Raw genomic sequence first — 18930 nt, forward strand, 5'->3', positions numbered from 1 at the left:
GCTGCATCCCCCTAGCTCCCCGCAAGCACAACAATCCAGGTTTAGGCTCCAAACAGAACGTATCAGAAGGGACAGACCACTCGAGGGCTTCGCTGGAGCACATACCTTCCGAAGGCATCATCAAGCTGCACAACCTGTGGTGTGTGTTCTGGAACAACACCTCCCTCCAGGCAAACAGAGAGCACATGGTTCTCCCCCGCGTGGCTCTCCTTGGCAGTGACTGTGTGCTCTGAAGATTGCACACAGAGGTCCAGATGCCGTCCGTTTTGAGAACGTCCATGAAAACACCAACTGCTGGTTTGGATTTCATCGGTTGGCGGTGGTTGATCCACTATTTGGAATGCAGTCAATTCGACTGAAGAAATATCCTTACTTGTGGTTCTGTTAAACAATGGTGAAATCTACAACCATGAGAAGCTGCGTCACCACTTTGGATTTGAGTATCAGACCAAAGTGGATGGTGAGATCATCCTTTATCTTTATGACAAAGGCGGAATTGAGCAAACCGCCTCTCTGCGGGATGGGGTGTTTGCGTTCATTTCATTGGATACTGCCAATAAGAAATTGTTCTGGGCAGAGATACCAATGGAGTCAGACCTTCATTTAAAGCCATGACTGAAGATGGACTCTTAGCTGTGTGCTCAGAAGCTAAAGGCTTTGTTACCTTGAAGCATTCCATGACTCCATTTTTAAAAGTGGAGCCTTTTCTTCCTGGACACTATGAAGCTCTGGACTTAAAGCCCAATGGTCAAGTCGTGTCTGTGGAAATGGTCAAATACCATCATTGTCGGGATGAGTGTCAGCACACCATGTGTGACAATGTGGAGAAACTATTCCCAGGTTTTGAGATAGAGACCGTCAAGAACAACATCCGTTAAGAATCATTTGATGACGGACAGGATAGGATGTCTTTTATCAGGGGGTTTGGATTCCAGCCTAGTTGCTGCCACCCTGATGAAGCAACTTAAAGAGGCCCATGTTCAGTATCCCTTCCAGACATTTGCGATTGGTATGGAAGACAGTCCTGATTTATAGGCTGCTAGAAAAGTAGCAAATCACATTGGAAGTGAGCACCATGAAGTCCTCTCTAATTCTGGGGAAGGAATTCAGGTAGATGAAGTCATATTTTCCTTGGAAACTTATGACATTACAATAGTTCATGCTTCCCGTAAGTATGTATTTAATGTCCAAATACATCCGGAAGAACACAGATAGTGTGGTGATCTTCTCTGGAAGGTTCAGATGAACTTATTCAAGGTTACATATATTTTCACAAGGCTCCGTCTGCTGAGAAAGCTGAGGAAGAGTGTGAGAGGCTCCTGAGAGAACTCTACTTATTTGATATTCTCTGTGCAGATTGAACTACTGCTGCCCATGGCCTTGAATTGAGAGTCTCATTCCTGGATCACCGATTCACTCCTACTACTTGTCTCTCCCACCGAAAATGAGGATTCCAAAGCATGGGATAGAGAAACATCTCCTGTGAGAGGCCTTTGAGGACACTAACCGGTTACCTAAAGAGATTCTTTGGCGACCGAAAGAAGCTTTCAGCGACGGGATAACCTGGGTGAAGAATTCTTGGTTCAGGATTTTACAGGACTTTGTTGAACATCAGGCTGATGATACAATGATGGCCACTGCCTCGGAGAAGTTTCCCTTCCACACTCCGAAAACCAAAGAAGCTCACTACTACAGTCGGATCTTTGAACGCCACTACCCTGGTCGGGCTAACTGGCTGACCCATTACTGGATGTCTAAGTGGATCAATGCCGCTGACCCTGCCGCCCATACGCTCACCCATTACAAGTCAGCTGCCAAAGCTTAAGTGCTCTCTAAGCAGCAGAGTCCATGGGAATGCTGCTTGTCTGGCATTGTATGGGAACACAGCTGGGTCCTGGGTGCAAGGAGCCAACTACCCAAGTTTACTTGGGAGCCAAATAAAATATGTCTTAAATCTGAAGAAAAAAAAAAACGGTCTGAACACAGATGGTTACACTGGTGAATTATACCAAACAGGCAAAGAGCTGACACCAATTCTACTCAAATTATTTCAGAGTATAGAGAATGATACAAAATTCCTGAATTCATTTTATGATGTGAGCATAAGCCTGATATTACAACTAGGCACGGGGGTAGGTAGTGGGGGGGAGTTGATAAACTGATGATTATATAACCCCACTGATGGGATTGAACAAAAGAACTGTGTGGGAAGGGAAGGGATATATTGGAATGAGTATTATATGTCAATAAAAATATTATTTGAGAAAAAAAGAGACAAATGGGTCTAAAAATAAAACAATACTATTCAATGTAAAAAAAATGATGTGGTAATGATTGTATAAGTCTTGATATGATAGAATGATTGAACTACTGGATTGTATAATATGTAAACTATGTGCCAATAAAACTGTTGGGGGGGTGAAACCAGGCACAGACGATGAAAAAAAATTAAAGGCTGGAAAGGAGACAAGCCAGTCAGCGTGTGATGTAGCAAAGATGAACCATACAACTTTCCTCTAGTTCCTAAATGCTTCCTCCTCCCCCACTATCATGATCCCAATTCTACCTTGCAAGTCTGGCTAGACCAGAGGGTGTACACTGGTACAGATAGGAACTGGAAACACAGGGAATCCAGGGCAGATGATCATATCAGGACCAGTGATGTGAGTAGCGATACTGGGAGGGTGCAGGGTGGGTGGGTTGGAAAGGGGGAACCAATTACAAGGATCTACATGTGGTCTCCTCCCTGGGGGACAGAAAACAGAAAAGTGGGTGAAGGAAGACGTCAGACAGGGCAAGATATGACAAAATAATAATTTATAAATTAACAAGTGTTCATGAGGGAGAGGGGAGCGGGGAGGGAATGGAAAAATGAGGAGCCAATGCCAGGGGCTTAGGTGGAGAGCAAATGTTTTGAGAATGATGAGGGCAATGAATGTACAAATGTGCTTTACACAATTGATGTATGTAAGGATTGTGATGAGCCCCTTGTATGTGTATGAGCCCCTAATAAAATGATTAGAAAAAATTAAAGGCTAATAGACCTCATGAACATAGATGCAAAAATACTTCCCAAAATCCTAGCCAATAGAATCCAACAATATGGGAGGGAGGGTGAAGAAGGGAGGGGGAAAATGGGGAGCTGATACCAAGGGCTCATGTAGAAAGAAAATGTTTTGAGAAGGATAATGGCAACAAATGTACAAATGTGCTTGACACAATGGATGGATGGATGGATTGTGATAAGAGTTGAACTAGCCCCCAATAAAATGATTTTTAAAAAAAGAACCCAATATGCCCAAATAGCGAAATAACATTATGACCAAGTAGGTCATATTAGGCATGCAAGAATGATTCAACATTAGAAAAACAATCATTGTAATATATCACATAAAGCAAAATAACCATGATTGTATCAACTGATGCAGAAAAGGCATTTGACAAAATCCAACATCCATACCTGATAAAATCAATCAACAAAATGGTAATAGAAGGGATATTCCTCTGCATAATAAAAGACATATGTACAAAGCCAATGGTCACCTTTACCCTTACCAGAGAGAAACTGAAAGTACCCATCTTGTATGTAAGGACCAAGCAAGAATACCCTGTAATACCCCTCTTATTCACTATTTGGATGCTTTAATTTCTCTTTCTTTCCTTACAGCTCTAGCTAAGGCTTCCAGAACAAAAAACCAAGAAGTAAAACTTGCTCTATAGATGATATGATCCTATGTTTAGAAGATCCCAAATAACCTGCAAGAAAATTGTTGGAATGAATAGATTCAGCAACATGGCTAAGTACAAGATCAACATACAAAACTAAATAGATGACTTTAGGGTAACAAAGAGAGCTCTAAAAGGAAATCAAGAAAATATTATTTACAATATCACCCCCAAAAATGAAATACTAAGGAACTTTAGAAACAAAAGATTTGTACAAAAATTTTAAAAGAATTGGAACGATACAGAGAAGATTAGCATGGCCCCTGCGCAAGGATGACATGCAAATTCGTGAAGCGTTCCATATTTAAAAAAAAAAAAAAATTTTAAAAGAAAACTGAAGAGACCTATATAAATGGAAGAATATATCATGCTCCTAGAAAAGCAAACTTAACATCATGAAAATGTCTATACTCCCAAAGATATCTACAGATATAATTCAATCTTGGTGCCGATTCTGCTAAACACTACTCACGAAGAACAAGAAAGTGAAGGCCTCTCACTTCCTAATCTCAAAACCTATACATAGCTACGGCAGTCAACACAGCCTAGTACTGCGACAATCATAGGTACATAGACAAATGGCAAAGAATTTTGAGCCTAGAAGTAAATCCATCCACCCACAGAAGCCTTATCTTTGACAAGGGACTGAAATACACTAAGTTGGGAAGAGATACTTTCTTTCACAAATGGTGCTAGCAAAATTAAAAATCCATTTGCAGAAGAATGAAGCAGCACACATATCTAACACCATATACAAAAAAGAACTCGAGAAAGCAAAGATCTAAGTATAAAACCCAGAACCATGCAGATCATCAATAAAAACACAGAAAAATACTTAGGGGTTCTAATACATGCCATAAACACAACTATCAAACAATGAAAATCATACAAATGGCAGAAGACCATGCCTAATCACAGATAATTTATGCAAAATAATTATGGTGTCAGAAAAAAATGCACATTACAGTTGGGTACTTATGTTCTCCTCCCAAATACTGACTCTTTGATTCTTTTTCCTGACTGTTTGATTTTTAGGACTAAGTAGTCCTATATTATTTTCACCTAATAAATTATAAGTAGTGGCTTTGATTTGATCCATTTGTACTTTGACCTCTTTATTTAACATTATTCAACAAATATTTATTGCTTCTGTTCTGTGCCCAGGCTCCTTTTGAGGCGTCAGCTGTCATGGTGAATGATACATGAGATGCGTGCCCTCCAAGGGCTAAGACCCTAGAAAGGAATGGAAACTAGTAAATGGAGCAGGAGATAAGTATCAGACCCATGGCATGGGAAAGCAGTAATTGATATATTCGAGGTGGTACCCCCGAAAATGGATTTTTTTTCAAAGCTATGAATATATATATATTTTTACAAAACAACTGTGTTTGGCCCAGTTGACTAAGGAAACAAATCTAAAGACACTCACATATGTGTAAGAGAGAGCTTTATATCAAAGAGCAATTATATATTGCGAAAGCATCCCAGCCCGAGTCCAGGACGAGTCTGATATTAGCCCGTATGGTCAATACTAGTCCATAAATTCCTCTTCAGACTCATGTAGCACATGCAATGATGCAGAATGCAGGAAGATCACAGGCCAGCGGTTGGAAAGTCTTGTGGGTCCAGTGGTGGTGGAAGCATCTCGATGCTGGCGTGGGTCTCTACGTGTCTCCTCCACAGGACGGTGACGCAGAGAGAGTGTGGCCCACCTCCAGGGAGAAAGAGAGTAAATTCCCAGAATCCTCGTGAGAAGGCCACACCCATAAGGAAGTATAATCGGGCTTGACCTGATTGATAGTTTAGACTCCTAGACCTATTTATCAAGGTGACATTAAAATTACGTAACTACCACAACAATCTTATCACCTTCAAAGTACTCTCCATTACACGTAATACATTTGTCAAATCTGCGATTCCATTCTTGGAAACATTTTTCAAACTCATCTGTTTGGATGGCTGACAGCACCTCCCTCATATTTTTCTTCACTTCTTCCATGTCATCAAATCGCTGTTTTTTCATGTCCCTCTTCATGTTTGCGGAAACAAAATTAAGTCACACAGAGCAAGGTCAGGTGAGTCAAGCAAGAAAGGTAAGCTGCTGTTTCTTTTTTTGCCAAAAACTGGTACACTGAGATGGCTGCATGAGCAGGGGCATTGTCGTGGTGGCAAAACTAGACCCCCTTCTGCCACAAATCAGGCCTTTTTTGTTGTACACGGTTACTCAATCTTTTCAGAACCTCCATATAGAAAGCTTGATTAACAGCCTGACTTGTTGAAATGAACGTCCATTCTAGAAGTTGACAGATGTCCAGAATGAGGTTTGTCATCAACTGACATTTCACCTTTTTTGAAAAGAGAAAACTGCTCATACAATTTAGTTTTTCCCATAAGGCTGTCCTTGTAAGCTCTGCTCAACATCAAAACAGTTTCTGCAGCCTTCCCCACCGCCCTCCCTCAAGCAGGAAACAACATTTCACAGCCGCACGCAGATCTCTTAAATCAGCCACCCCCCCAAAATGAGGTTAGAGTGAAACTGCTTTTATGAAAACATTCACTGTGACCAGAGAGAACCTTCCCAGGCACAGGCAACACCACTGGGTGCACTCACTCAGAGCAAGTTGCTCCCCTTTCAGGGAAGGGGGTGGGGGGAGTATGCATCCTAAGAAAGCTTTGCTCCACCCAGCAGAATTCTAGTTTTGTGTATGTGTGGGTGGGGGTGGAGTGGGGGTGGGGGGTTACCCCCTCTTATTCAAGGCTAGAGGGCCAGGAAAGACTTCTTAGGGAACGAAGCATTTATTCAGGAAGTATGAACAGAAATTCTCAAAACTCTCACTGCCATCACATTGATTTCAACTCCACAACAACAAGGTCAGCATTTCGAACCTACTAACTGCTCTAACACAGAAAGATGAGACTTTCTGTTTCTGTCAAGATTTGCAGCCTGGGAAACCTCAAAGGGGCAGTTCAACTCTACCCTATGCGGTTATGAGTCAGAATTGACTGGAAAGTGGTAGGTTTGGTTTGATTTTGGAAGGGGAAAAGGAAGTATCAGAGTGGGAATGGCATAAAAATCAACAGCTTAATTGTTATATCATGTGCTTATATTAATAATTTATACAGGTTCCCAAAAGCAGGTCCATAAAAAAATGCTGAAAGTGACATTTAGTAACTTTAAATGTATTGAACTAGGAGGAGCATGATGTCTTTCTTGATGCTGATACCTTTTCTATTTGAGGGATCTTAACATGTCACCTTTATCCTGAAATGAAAGTAGTAACACAGGGTGATGTGATTGAAAAAAAATGTTTAGTGAGATAAAAAGGTTTCCAGACTTGTGTTCGTCCCTGAATTTTACTAGTTTAAAAAAAAAAAAGTTCAAACCTCTACTCTGGATAAAAGTGTTTTTTTCTTTTCTGTCTTTCTTTGTTTAAAAAACTCCACAATACTCAAAACATCTATGGCTCTGATTTATTTTGTAGTCGAGAGTAAACTGTTCTAGTAACATGTGAGCTGAGGGACAGGAGCATAAATCACAGCCCTTTGAAATTCTCGCTAGCTGTTCAACAGTTAGTTACCTTTTATAGAATGTACTTTCTGAACAGTTTCCAGAACCCTGGCATTTGTGCTTTCATTTGTAAACGGCTTTTGAAATGCAAGTTTGTTTTCAGGATTTGTTTTGACAGGACTCCTAAGATTTTTAATGGGAGAAGAAATATTCTAGGTTTTTGGAATTAGTTTGATAATATTGTTACCATCAAATACAGTATTATCAAATAGAATACAGCATTACCAAATAACATGCCAATATATCCTTGTCTATGAACATGCCAATATATCCTTGTCTAGTGCTGGTCACAGTGCTAAACAGTCTCTGAATTATCCCATTTAGTTCTCACCAAAAAACTGTGAAAGAATAGGTATTACTAAAAATTCGGAATTAGGCCACCTGGTGGTGCAGTGATGAAGCACTTAGCTGTTAACCTAAAAGGTGGTTGGAGTCCACCTCCCCTTCTGGAAAACCCCACGGGGCAGTTCCACTCTGTCCTATCTGGTCACAGGACTCTAAATCGGGAGAGCAGTGAATTTTTGTTTTGTTTTTATGTGGGCTGAGTCATTGACTGGAAGGCACGTACAATTACCCTTAAGCTACTGAAGAGGAAACCTAAAGTGGCCAGGTGAAGTAATTTGCCTCAGGACACAGACCCAGGAAAGCCCTGTAGTTTAGCATAACAACAACACAAGAAGTTCCTTTATGATTCAAAAGCTGTCTTGTTTTCTGGCTGGGAGTAGCTTGATGAAAGTATTGGAAAATGCATATGAATTGTGTGTGTGTTTAAAGTGTTGGAAAACAAGGCTGTTACTTTGAGGACTGAGGTGGGACTGGCCCAGGCTATGGTATTTTCAATGGCCTCACATGCGTGTGAAAGGTTAACATTACATAGGGAAGACTGCAGAAGAATCAGAATGAATGCATTTGAATTATGGTGCTGAATTATGAAAGAAGATAGAACTGAAGTGTGGCAGACTATCGACAGGACCATGGACTGCCAAAAGAACTAACAAATCTGTCCTGAAAGAAGTACAGCCAGAATGTTCCTGAGAGGCCAGGATGGCAAGACTTGTCTTACAGTCTTTGGATATGTTGTCAGGAGAAACCAGCCCCTGGAGAAGGGCAGCATGCTGTACAGTAGTGGAAAGGAGAAGGTCCTCAACAAGATGGATCGACACAGTGGCTGCAACCATGAGCTCAAACTAAGAAGCACTGTGAGGATGGTGAAGGCAAAGCAGTGTTGCGCTGTTGATGGTACCTAACAACAACATACATGCATACATACACAAGCAGTGAATCCATGAATTCCTTGGTGTGGGTTCCCAAGCCCATTTTGCAGTATATATATATATATGTATGTATGTATGTATGTATATGTATATTTATATATATATATATACACACTCTCCAGAATAGAAAACGATTAGCAAGTAACATTGTACTCATTCAAAAACTGCCATCAAGTCAATGCCAACTCAAAGTGACCCTACAGAAACTGGCCCCGTGAGTTTCAGAGACTGGAACTGTTACAGGGAGTAGAAAGCCGTTTTCTACACCACCAAGGCTCCATTGTACACTTCTATCCAGTTTACTTTCAGGACCAAGATTTTCCTGAGTACGTCCCACACTCACCTCACCCCTACCCTATAGAGGTAAAAAAAATGCATTAGTTTTTAAAATCCATGTGTCTTTTACTGGGATGATTTAAGGTGAGAAGCAAAACAAAAACTCAATTGAGGCTAAAGAGGGGAAAGGCAGGTAGACGGCTAAAACCCAACCCAGTCCACAGTGTAGAACGTCCCCACAGGTTTCCCAAGGCTGAAAGCTTTATGAAGCCAGCCATCATATCTCCCTCCTGTGGTGGCTTCCCAAGTCCACTTTGCAGTTAGCAGCAGTGCACTACACCAAGGTTCCTTTTGTGGAAACTGAATACTCCACCAATACAATACAAATTTCCTTAGCCCTAGACAAGTGACTCAACGTTTTCAGGAGTTAACGATCGCTGCAGAAGGTGGGTAAACGGTAGTGGAGAAAACATGGGTTTAGGAGAGAAGTCTGAGTTCAAATCCTCACATCGCATGAACGCCATGGTTCCTGTTTGTGGATGAGTCAACTCAAACCCAGAATGCTTAGGGGTCTAAGTCGGTGACATGCAGGAGAAACACATCACCTGATTTCTAATCTAAAGATCAAATGACAGGTAATGTCTGGGAACTAAGTAGAGCTGGTGATTAGGGGGTGAGTGGAGTGGGGTGAGAGGAGGCCTGAAGAACTTGTTTTAGGCTAAGGTGATTTCATGGATTCATTTCTTGCTTCTTGATCTCCTTTCAGGATGGGAAGAGGATACACACACACCCCCTCCCTCTGTCCAGTGAAGGAATTTATCATGATCTCTATGTTTTTATGCAATGTTCTAACTGAAAAACAAACAAAAACCTTAGGAGAGTAAAAGTGTACATTTTTTACCATTCAATTTTTCATACTTCTACCCACTGAAAATTTATTATACTTTCAGAAACGGCAAACACTTCTATTAACGCTACTTTAAAATTGTTATTTCCTGTGTAACGACCACCAACTTATTGTGCACGGATGAAAACCACGGTCTAAAGGTTCTTTCAAATGCTGTTGCGTTGCATTTAAACCAAACTTTTTCTTCATTATAACGTCCTGTTTCTCCATTTCTATACCCTTCCACTAAGTATTAAGAAACAAAACAAAACTCAAAATGGTGTGTTTTGCAATATTGATGACCAACTAAGCTCAGGATATTTATTTCCATCTGGTAAAAATGGGCCTCTTGTTTCCTTTCCCCATCTGTTAGCCTCTCCATCTTCCCAGCACCTCTCCCTCTCCTTTATGGAGTTCAGTTTAACCCTCTCGTGGGCCTAATCGTTTTAGCAGTCTCACGCCTTCCTCCCACACTGCATCCTCTTCTAAAGTTCTTCAAGCAGTACTGCAAGTAAATTTGAGTGCCGACAGGTAATAGATTACTTCACCAGCTTAATCCCACCCCTCCCCCACCCCTCCCTGGTACAGAGAACAAGAAAACGGTGGCTTGCGTAGTATTGTTTAGACTAGAGACAACAAAAACAAAATGGAACAATCCTTGGTCTTGGGTCAAGTATAAAGATGCATTAATGCCACCACCCCTTCCCCCCCCTCCCCGACGCCCCGTCCTCAAACAGGATATAAGCTTTTCAGAATCCGTATTCTCTTCAGTAACTGGCTCTCCTGGCAGCCCTAACGGCTGGATTCACGTAAGGCTTCCATTCCACTCTCTGACTCAGAGGTTACACTGAAATAGTAACCATTAAAAAAAGAAGAAGAAAGTAGTGCTTATCTTTTATTCCTCTATTTTGCAAGGGAACTTCTACAAGTACCGCCTCCCCCCGCCCCGCCCCTGGGGTGCAATGGCTCCTCAGGCAGAACGCCCCCCGGTTCCCTCCCCGGCCCTTCCCCCGGCGGGCCGGCCCGCGTCCCCAGCGCTGCCCCGCAGGCTGGCCGCACGCTCTCCAGCCACGGCGACCGCGGGCCAGGCCGGGCGCGTACAGACCGAGTGCGCGCGGGGCCGGCGCCGAGGACGTGCACAGCGATCGGAGCGGCCGCAGCACGCAGACCGCCGAGCGTTCGTCGGCTCCGCACGAGCCTCCGGGCGAGCGAGGCCGGGCCCGGCGGCCCTGCCGAAACAGAGAGGAGGGGCGGGGGCCGGAGGAGGAACTTTCACACGCGCACCCTCGCCTCCCTCCCCCCTCAGCCCAATCGCCGCTCCTCCGTCTACGCCGCCACTCCGGGTTTATTTGTTTACAAGCGGATTACGTCAGCTCCTCCCTCGCTTCTGGGTCTCTGGACCCGCCCTCCAGCCCCCTTTTCCCGCCCCCTCCGGCTCCGAATCTGATTGCGTCACAATGGTGCGATCTCTGGATTGGCCGGTGTCAGCCGTCACGCTCCAGTTACGCCACTTCCTCTCGGAGGCGCTATAAAGCGTGCTGCACGGCGCCGGCACCCCTTCGTCCCTCGGAGCTGGAAATGCTGCTGTTAAGAGCTTCCGTGACTGCGGAGTTGGAGGCGGAGGCGGTTGGGGGGGTCCGAGCGATGTGACCAGGCCGCCGTCGCTCGACTCTTCCTCTCTCCTGCCGCCTCCTGTCTCGAAAATAACTTTTATACTCAAAAGAAAGGAGAAAAAAGTCGCCGTCCGTCCCTCACACCCCTTTTTTCTCTGCCCTGGAAGAGAGCCCGGGGTGGCCGCTCCGCCGTCGGGGCCGCGCCGCCGAGCCCCGGCCGCCCCGGGCCCCCCTTCCGCCGCCCCCATGCATCCCTTCTACACGCGGGCCGCCACCATGATAGGCGAGATCGCTGCCGCTGTGTCTTTCATCTCCAAGTTCCTCCGCACCAAGGGGCTCACGAGCGAGCGACAGTTGCAGACCTTCAGCCAGAGTCTGCAGGAGCTAATGGCAGGTGAGTCGCCCGCGACTGCAGGACTGCGGGAGTTGGGGCGCCGGCGGGGGGGCCCGGAGCCAGGACTCGACCGGCCGCTAACGGCGGGGCCCGGCCAATGTTTAGGGGCTGACCCTCGGGTCCACTTCCTTCTCCCGCCCGACCCCCGACTGGCACACGGGTGTGGGGGCGCGGAGGGAGGTGGGGGCGGAAACACAACAAAGAAAGTAAGAGCAGACCCAGGCGGGAGCTGCCGTGGGGTCCGAGGACCCGACCGCCGATTGGGGGGACAAAGGAGCCGCGGCGGGGCTGGGGTTGGCTCGGCACCCCCTCCCCCAACTCGCTGCAACCGTCGTGGGTCGTCGGTAGCCCGTCCCAGGGTGGAGAGCCTCGCCCCTGCCCTGGAACTAGCTCGGGACGGACGTGCGGTGCCCCTGCGCCTCCTGCCCCTGCCTATTAATCATCGGATTTGTCACCGCCACAATCGTAGCCCTGCCCAGAGCGTGGTTTAGGGCTGCTTGTTTTTCTTCCCTTTGGGGTTAACAGTCCAGTGGTGGTTCTTTCCTCCAGAGCCATAAACTCCATTGTGTTGGCCCAGGCAGGGTGGAGAAAAGTAAACACGGTCCCGCCTGGCTGCCGGTGTGTGCCATCCGGCTGGCGGAGGCTGCGGGTGTGATTACTGTTCAGTCGGGTTAGCCTGTTGGTTCCTGGAGATGATTTTTGTCCCGGGCTGGGCTATTTCTAACCCCCTGGCGACTCTCCCTATCTCCGCGCGCGCACCGCAGCGAATATGCAATCCTGGACACTTGTGAAAAGTTGCTCGATTTCGTTTTCACTCTTGAACTTTAGCGCGAGCCGGCCATTCACGATCTAAGCCTTGTCTTTCCATTCTTCCCCCTTTTTTCTGCCCCCTTGTAGAACATTATAAACACCACTGGTTCCCAGAGAAGCCGTGCAAAGGATCAGGTTACCGTTGTATTCGAATCAACCATAAAATGGATCCTCTGATTGGACAAGCAGCACAGCGGATTGGACTGAGCAGTCAGGAGCTGTTCAGGCTGCTCCCCAGCGAACTCACACTCTGGGTTGACCCCTACGAAGTGTCCTACCGGATCGGAGAGGATGGCTCCATCTGTGTGCTGTACGAAGCCTCGCCAGCAGGAGGTAGCACGCCGAACAGCAGCAACGTGCAAATGGTAGACAGCAGGATCAGCTGTAAGGAGGAACTTCTCTTGGGCCGAACAAGCCCTTCCAAAAACTACAATATGATGACTGTATCAGGTTAAGATAGAGTCTATGGATGGATCATCTTATAATGGATGGATAACTTTGATTTTTGCTTTGGGTGGGCACCTCTTGGGGATGGATTATGGAATTTAAACCATGTCACAGCTGTGAAGATCTGGCACAAGATAGAGTGGTTAAAAAAATTTTTTTAAGTGACAGTGCCATAGTTTGGACAGTACCTTTCAATGACTTAATAGCCTGTGAGTCCCAAGGAAATGATCGCTGTATTTGCTAGGGAGTGAAGTCCCAGGGTGGTTTCAGTTCTCCCAGACAACATACCGCATTTTTACATCAGTCCCTTTAACTCGAATCTGTGTTTCAAAGAGCCTTTCTCTGCAATCGACCTTGCAGTGGAAATTTGCACTATTACACTTGACAATTGTTAACCTTTTTTGGCAGCTCGGTAGGAAAACAACGTTATAAACATGGTAGTACTGGAAATTTTATGATGAGACTTTTACCTAGCACTTAAAATATGTATAAATGTACATAAAACAAAAACTAGTAAGCATGACCTGGGAAAATGGTCAGACCTTGTATTGTGTTTTTGGCCTTGAAAGTAGCAAGTGACCACAACCTGCCATGGCAACAGGCTTTTAAAAAGACCCCTAAAAAGACACTGTCTCAACTGTGGTGTTAGCACCAGCCAGCTCTCTGTACATTGCTAGCTTGTAGTTTTCTAAGATTGAGTAAACTTCTTATTTTTAGAAAGTGGAGGTCTGGTTTGTAACTTTCCTTGTACTTAATTGGGTAAAAGTCTTTTCCACAAACCACCATCTATTTTGTGAACTTTGTTAGTCATCTTTTATTTGGTAAATTATGAACTGGTGTAAATTTGTACAGTTCATGTATATTGATTGTGGCAAAGTTGTACAGATTTCTATATTTTGGATGAGAAATTTTTCTTCTCTCTATAATAAATTGTTTCTTATCTTGGCATTTTAATCCATCTCTTGTCATGATTGTAGGGGTTCAGCTGCAGATATTTTATCAGCCCTATGAATGTTGGTTGCACACCAGTCCTGCTGAAAGCCCTTTGATAAGGAGAGAAGATGGTTTGTGTATACGTATTTAGGTGTTAGAGAAAACACAGGGGTGACATTAAAAATATATATATAAAGTGAAACAAAGCATGGACACAAACTCACAGGCAAATAATCTCATGAAATGAGGATGAGAGACAAGGGTAACATCTATCAAAAGATACTCAAAGGATTACATTTCCTTGCTTCTCTGTTGAAGTGAAGATGTAAGTGTCTGTTCCCATTCTGGCCCACCTTTGAAAAGCAATTCTTGGGCCCCGATGGATTCCTTGTTCAATTAGAAAATCCTGGGCATCTGGTATGACCCGTAGTCTTAAAAGAACAGGCTTATCACTACAGAGAGATTGGTTGCTCTTGCTTTTCATCAGCTGCAAGATTTACATAAAAATCACTTAAGCTGGATTTCAACAACAGGTATGTTAATGAACTTTTATTCTCAAAAGTTGACATGCTAACTTAAGGTTCCTCATTTTCAGACTGCTCTACGGACCTGTACAAATGAACATTAGGGATGCTGATGGGGAAGTGTAGTTGATTCCACTAACCTATTTGGTAAGGGCTTGTTGCTAATCCCCTGGCTGCAGAGGATAACAAATGTTTGTTCAGTGGAAATTGAAAGTGGAATAGTTGAATTTTGTTCTGTATACACAGATAAAAGAACCATATGGGTTTTTGGGGTTTTTTTTGGTGGGGCGGGGAGGGGGGGTGTTGGTGAGAGGATGGTACACATACAGTAAATTAAACACTGGAAATCATGCAATCTAATAAGTGAATTGAAACTGGTTTGGGAGTTCATTTCTGCCTGTAGAATTACTCATTTTCGGGGCTACACAGGAACACACAAGTAGACGTAAAGTTCCTCACGTACAAATGGTTCGTGTGCAGGCCATCCTGGGGAGTTTCAGTACCTGTAACCACAGCACAATATGCCCTTTCTAAGTATGGTTTTAATTTTGCACCCGTTCTGTGAAAAGACTCCTTAGTCCCTGACACTTGGTTTTAAAATAAAGATGTACTGGTACCCTAATTTGTACACGGGTTTCCCACCTTTTCCCCACTCTACCTACGATTAATACTTGCCACTTAACTGCATTTCATCTGGTTACCTTGAAGCCATCTTGGTAACCGATAAAAAGCTTTGGAGACAAAAGCACTGGTGCGTAGGGCAAAATGAGTAATGGAAAACAATTTTTAGTATCTACAACATTTTTCCCCCCTAAGTAAAACATTTTTTTTCCCCTTCAAATGAAGATTTGTTTTTTAAGATCTTCCTTAGCATGAGACTTTCATTTTAGCTGGGACAGCTGGTTAAAGTTTCTTTGGGAATTCAGGTGGTGCCTGGCATGTGAGGAACTAGTTAAGTTCCTCATGAACAGGCTTGGGAACTGTTTGTTGCCTGAGACCTAGCATCCAGCTGTTTCCTGTGCCTTTAACCTTACATTCCCCAGACGTAGAGTTGAGCTTATGTCTGCAGTACAGTAGCTGTTGGATATTTCTTGTTCATTGCTCCTGGGGAATGTATTGCCTGGCTATTTGTACAAAAAGTGTCTGCTGTGTGCACTTGCAGGCGTGTCAGGTCTGCACATGGAGTCGTTGGTAGCAGCGGTATTTTTTGAATTTTTTTTATGTGCTAATTTTTAAACAGCTTTGTATGTTTGCTCAACTTGAAAAATGGTTAAAATCACTTTCAGAAAGTTTAACTGCTTTCACAATTACCAGTTGCCATTAGCACCAGTAATTCACAGCCATTGGCAATACCTTTCTGAGGAATGTCACTTTGTAAGTTTTATTGGGTAGTTTTAAAATCATTTCCTTTTCTCTAAATGTACTGCTGGAGCAAGGCTTGAAGTAGATTGTACAGCAAGAGTTACCTTAGTTCATACAGGATAATGTGTCTGGATAATGTTTCCCCTCTGGTCTGACATGAACATTACATATCCCTACCTTTATTTGCATTATTTCTGTACTGAACGAAAGACTGAGAACTTTGCCAGGAAATTGCTTTCCTGGTACCATTGTACAATTGATTTCTTTCAGTCACTATTAATGCTCATGAATTGCAAGTCATTTTATTTTGTGCTAGTGTTGATGTTACAGATAAGGAATTGATCTTGGAGTTGAAGGGGGAGCAGTGCAGTATTGCTGGTCGATGACAGCCAGCGTTTCTCAGGCACCTTTTAATCTTAGGAACGAATCAATCTGTTAGACTTTTTCCTCTGTTATTTTGAACACTGACTACTCTCCTGCTTTACAGAAGAGACGCTATGATAACCTTGATCTTTTAAATCTATTTTTCCACAAGCGTTTTGAATTTTCCTTGCATGCACTGTGGACAGAATTTACCAATAGTTGTTACTCTAAATGTAGAAGACTCAAATCTTGGCCTGTGTGAAGTTGAATGGGGTTCTTATTCACATGATAGCATGTAGACTGCCAGTTTAGTCTCATCTTTGTCTCTGCAGTTGAACTTTAGTATCTTGGCCGTTGTCAAAATATAACTGGTTTATTTTTCATGTTTGGAGCATAGTTTAATAGCCCGATGGTTTAAAAATAAACTTTTATAGTACAATAGTTGGTTCTGCTAACGAAATAAATTGTGTTGCTCTGGGATGCTCCTAAAATTATAAGCCAGCAGGTAAATTGATAACATTCATCGTTTGTCCACAATTTGTGGGCTAAACAGTAGTAGCAGGTTTTCTGACTGCAGCTTAGGTGGGTTGGTTCGGTTTGTCTTGCCATTGTTGAATATGCCCCACACAGAAAAAGCATACTGACCAGGTTTCCCTTCCTAGGGTTCTAAATGGTTACTTAGATGTTTTAATGTTTCCTGTCGTCGGATAATCGAATAGTCACACAGGAACATTAGGGAGTTTACTAACTTCGGTGAGCCTTCCGTGAGGTTTATCATAGGATGCTGGAGATGGAGTGCTGATGTACTGTTGGTAAGAATTCTGTGCAATTACAGGTAATAGTGAAGGCTGAGGATGACATCAAGGGTTTTGCTTTGAATAAAAAGACGAGATAGGAGAAATGGGACCTGGGAAATGAGATGAGAGGAATGAAGGGTTGGGGGATAAAAATTGATTTGCTGTAGTCCTAGGTTTAAACCCAGAGGCGGCTTCCAGCACAATGTTTTGAGAATCACTACTATAATTCTGTACTCCTAGGAGTTTCTGTACTTCCTCAATCTGGGGGCAAAGTCTGCCCTCAATTTGTTTCTGTGAACAGGCAGGTGAAAGGCCTAGGACGCACAGCCTTATGGGCCTGCAGGAAACTAGGCTTGGGGGAGGGGAGCAGGGACTAGGAAGCATCAATAAAGTATACTCCTAAAATTGAGAGATTTTCTTTCTTTTACAAAGAAATTCAAGTACAGTGCCTATGCCTTTGTCTCTCAGAGAGAATGTTTTTCAGTTCTCTGTCAGAAACCACTTGACCATTTTAGTGCTTTTCCCTGTGTACTGTTAGTCGTAAAGCCCATTTGTGACCCTGTTGCTAGGGGTAGGAGGATTATTAAGTATTAACCAGCTACCTAAGATCACAATAGAGACTCCCAGGCAGGAAAAAACAGATTAACTGGATTCCTGTATGTAGAGACTATAATCACAAATACTAATTATAATTTCAAGTTATAATGTTGACTGGCGACATGTTACCCAAGGGTAGATCTACTTTTAATAATTCTTTAGATGGATCATCTGACTTATTTTCTCACTCTTAAGATATATGTTCCTGTATCTGTGTGTATGTGTGCCAAAACTCAAGCCACATTTTATAGATACATTTTGAAAATACACTAATTTTTACTGGTATGGGTCCATGATTTTAAATGTTTAGACTTTCTCTACATTATCTCTAAACAGATTGATTGTTCTCCTAAGAATAACTTGTGACCAGTCTTCCTTTAAATAAGTCAACAACGAGAAGCTCTATAGCAATTCAAAGAGGGAGGGTAGCTTTGGCTCAGCTTAGCTTATCTGCAGAAATCCTTATTTGCAAAATTAAAACATCCTCTTTTTTGCAGCCAACAGATAGCAAAAATTCAGTGTTTGATCAAAATGTGTTCTGTATATTCAGTTATCTATTATGGGTTCAAACTCATTTTTCATAAAAATTTATTTTCTAATGCTTGGGCCTTAGTAGCATTTTATTCATATGCATGATTGTAGGAGTAGATTATGGTATTTGTAAATGAACTGTTAAGTTATTTTAGCAAGAATGGGGTAACCAAAAGTCCCCTTTTATCCCTTTTGCTTTGATCTTATTTTTTTTAGAAGAGAAAGATGGGTAACTAATGGACTATGTTGGAGAAGGTTCTGTAAATGGGCATAATCCTAAAATGATCATACATGACAGTTACACTGTTAAAACAGGAATGCACTTTCTTGTCTTGTTGATTTAAAGCAGTTTTGTCCCCCAAATCAATAGACTAACTGGGAGTTGTAGTTCTCATAAATTGTACTTGTGAGCCATCAGATTACTAACACACAAACTTCCCAGCAACTGGGTGAACTGGGGAGACATGACAGTATTTTGTAATCTTCATTTTATGCATAGAAATGAGGCCTAGCATGCTAAAGTAGTTTTCCCCACAGCCAAACAGCTACCTCATCATTTGAGCTCGGGCCCTTCTGACCCCAGGGTTTAAGCTTTTAACTATTGTTATGTGATATATTTACTTTGTGTCATGTTATTGCAATGCACTGCTCTTTTTCAGTCTGGAAACTTTTCATTCTTCCTGCCCAGGAGTCTGAAAATGGGGCCCCTTTCTTTGAGGGAGGAAGCTTCATGACCTAGTGGGTTACATATAAGGCTGCTAACCCCAAGGTCAGTGGTTCTAATCTGCGGGCCATTCTGTGGTAGAAGATAGGCTGTGTGCTCCCATAA

General features: G+C 43.2%; 1 protein-coding gene, 1 non-coding gene and 1 pseudogene across 2 annotated transcripts; all 3 read left to right on the plus strand.

The window, feature by feature from the left end:
• Positions 1-226: 226 nt before the first annotated feature.
• On the plus strand, positions 227-1825 carry LOC101638442 (annotated as a pseudogene).
• Positions 1826-3932: 2107 nt separating this feature from the next.
• Positions 3933-4034, plus strand: LOC115870677. Its single transcript, XR_004046832.1, has one exon. It is a non-coding gene; the product is annotated as a U6 spliceosomal RNA (small nuclear RNA).
• A 7277-nt stretch (positions 4035-11311) lies between these two features.
• On the plus strand, positions 11312-13948 carry BTG1 (BTG anti-proliferation factor 1). Its single transcript, XM_004700398.3, has 2 exons — positions 11312-11737; positions 12635-13948. The coding sequence occupies exons 1-2, from the start codon at positions 11590-11592 to the stop codon at positions 13000-13002; spliced, it is 516 nt and encodes a 171-aa protein (XP_004700455.1). The 5' UTR covers positions 11312-11589; the 3' UTR covers positions 13003-13948.
• The last annotated feature ends 4982 nt before the right edge of the window (positions 13949-18930 follow it).

This window comes from Echinops telfairi, unplaced genomic scaffold (assembly GCF_000313985.2).
Source record: "Echinops telfairi isolate 266 unplaced genomic scaffold, ASM31398v2 ScPeMD7_2;HRSCAF=8, whole genome shotgun sequence".
NCBI classification, from domain to species: Eukaryota; Metazoa; Chordata; class Mammalia; order Afrosoricida; family Tenrecidae; genus Echinops; species Echinops telfairi.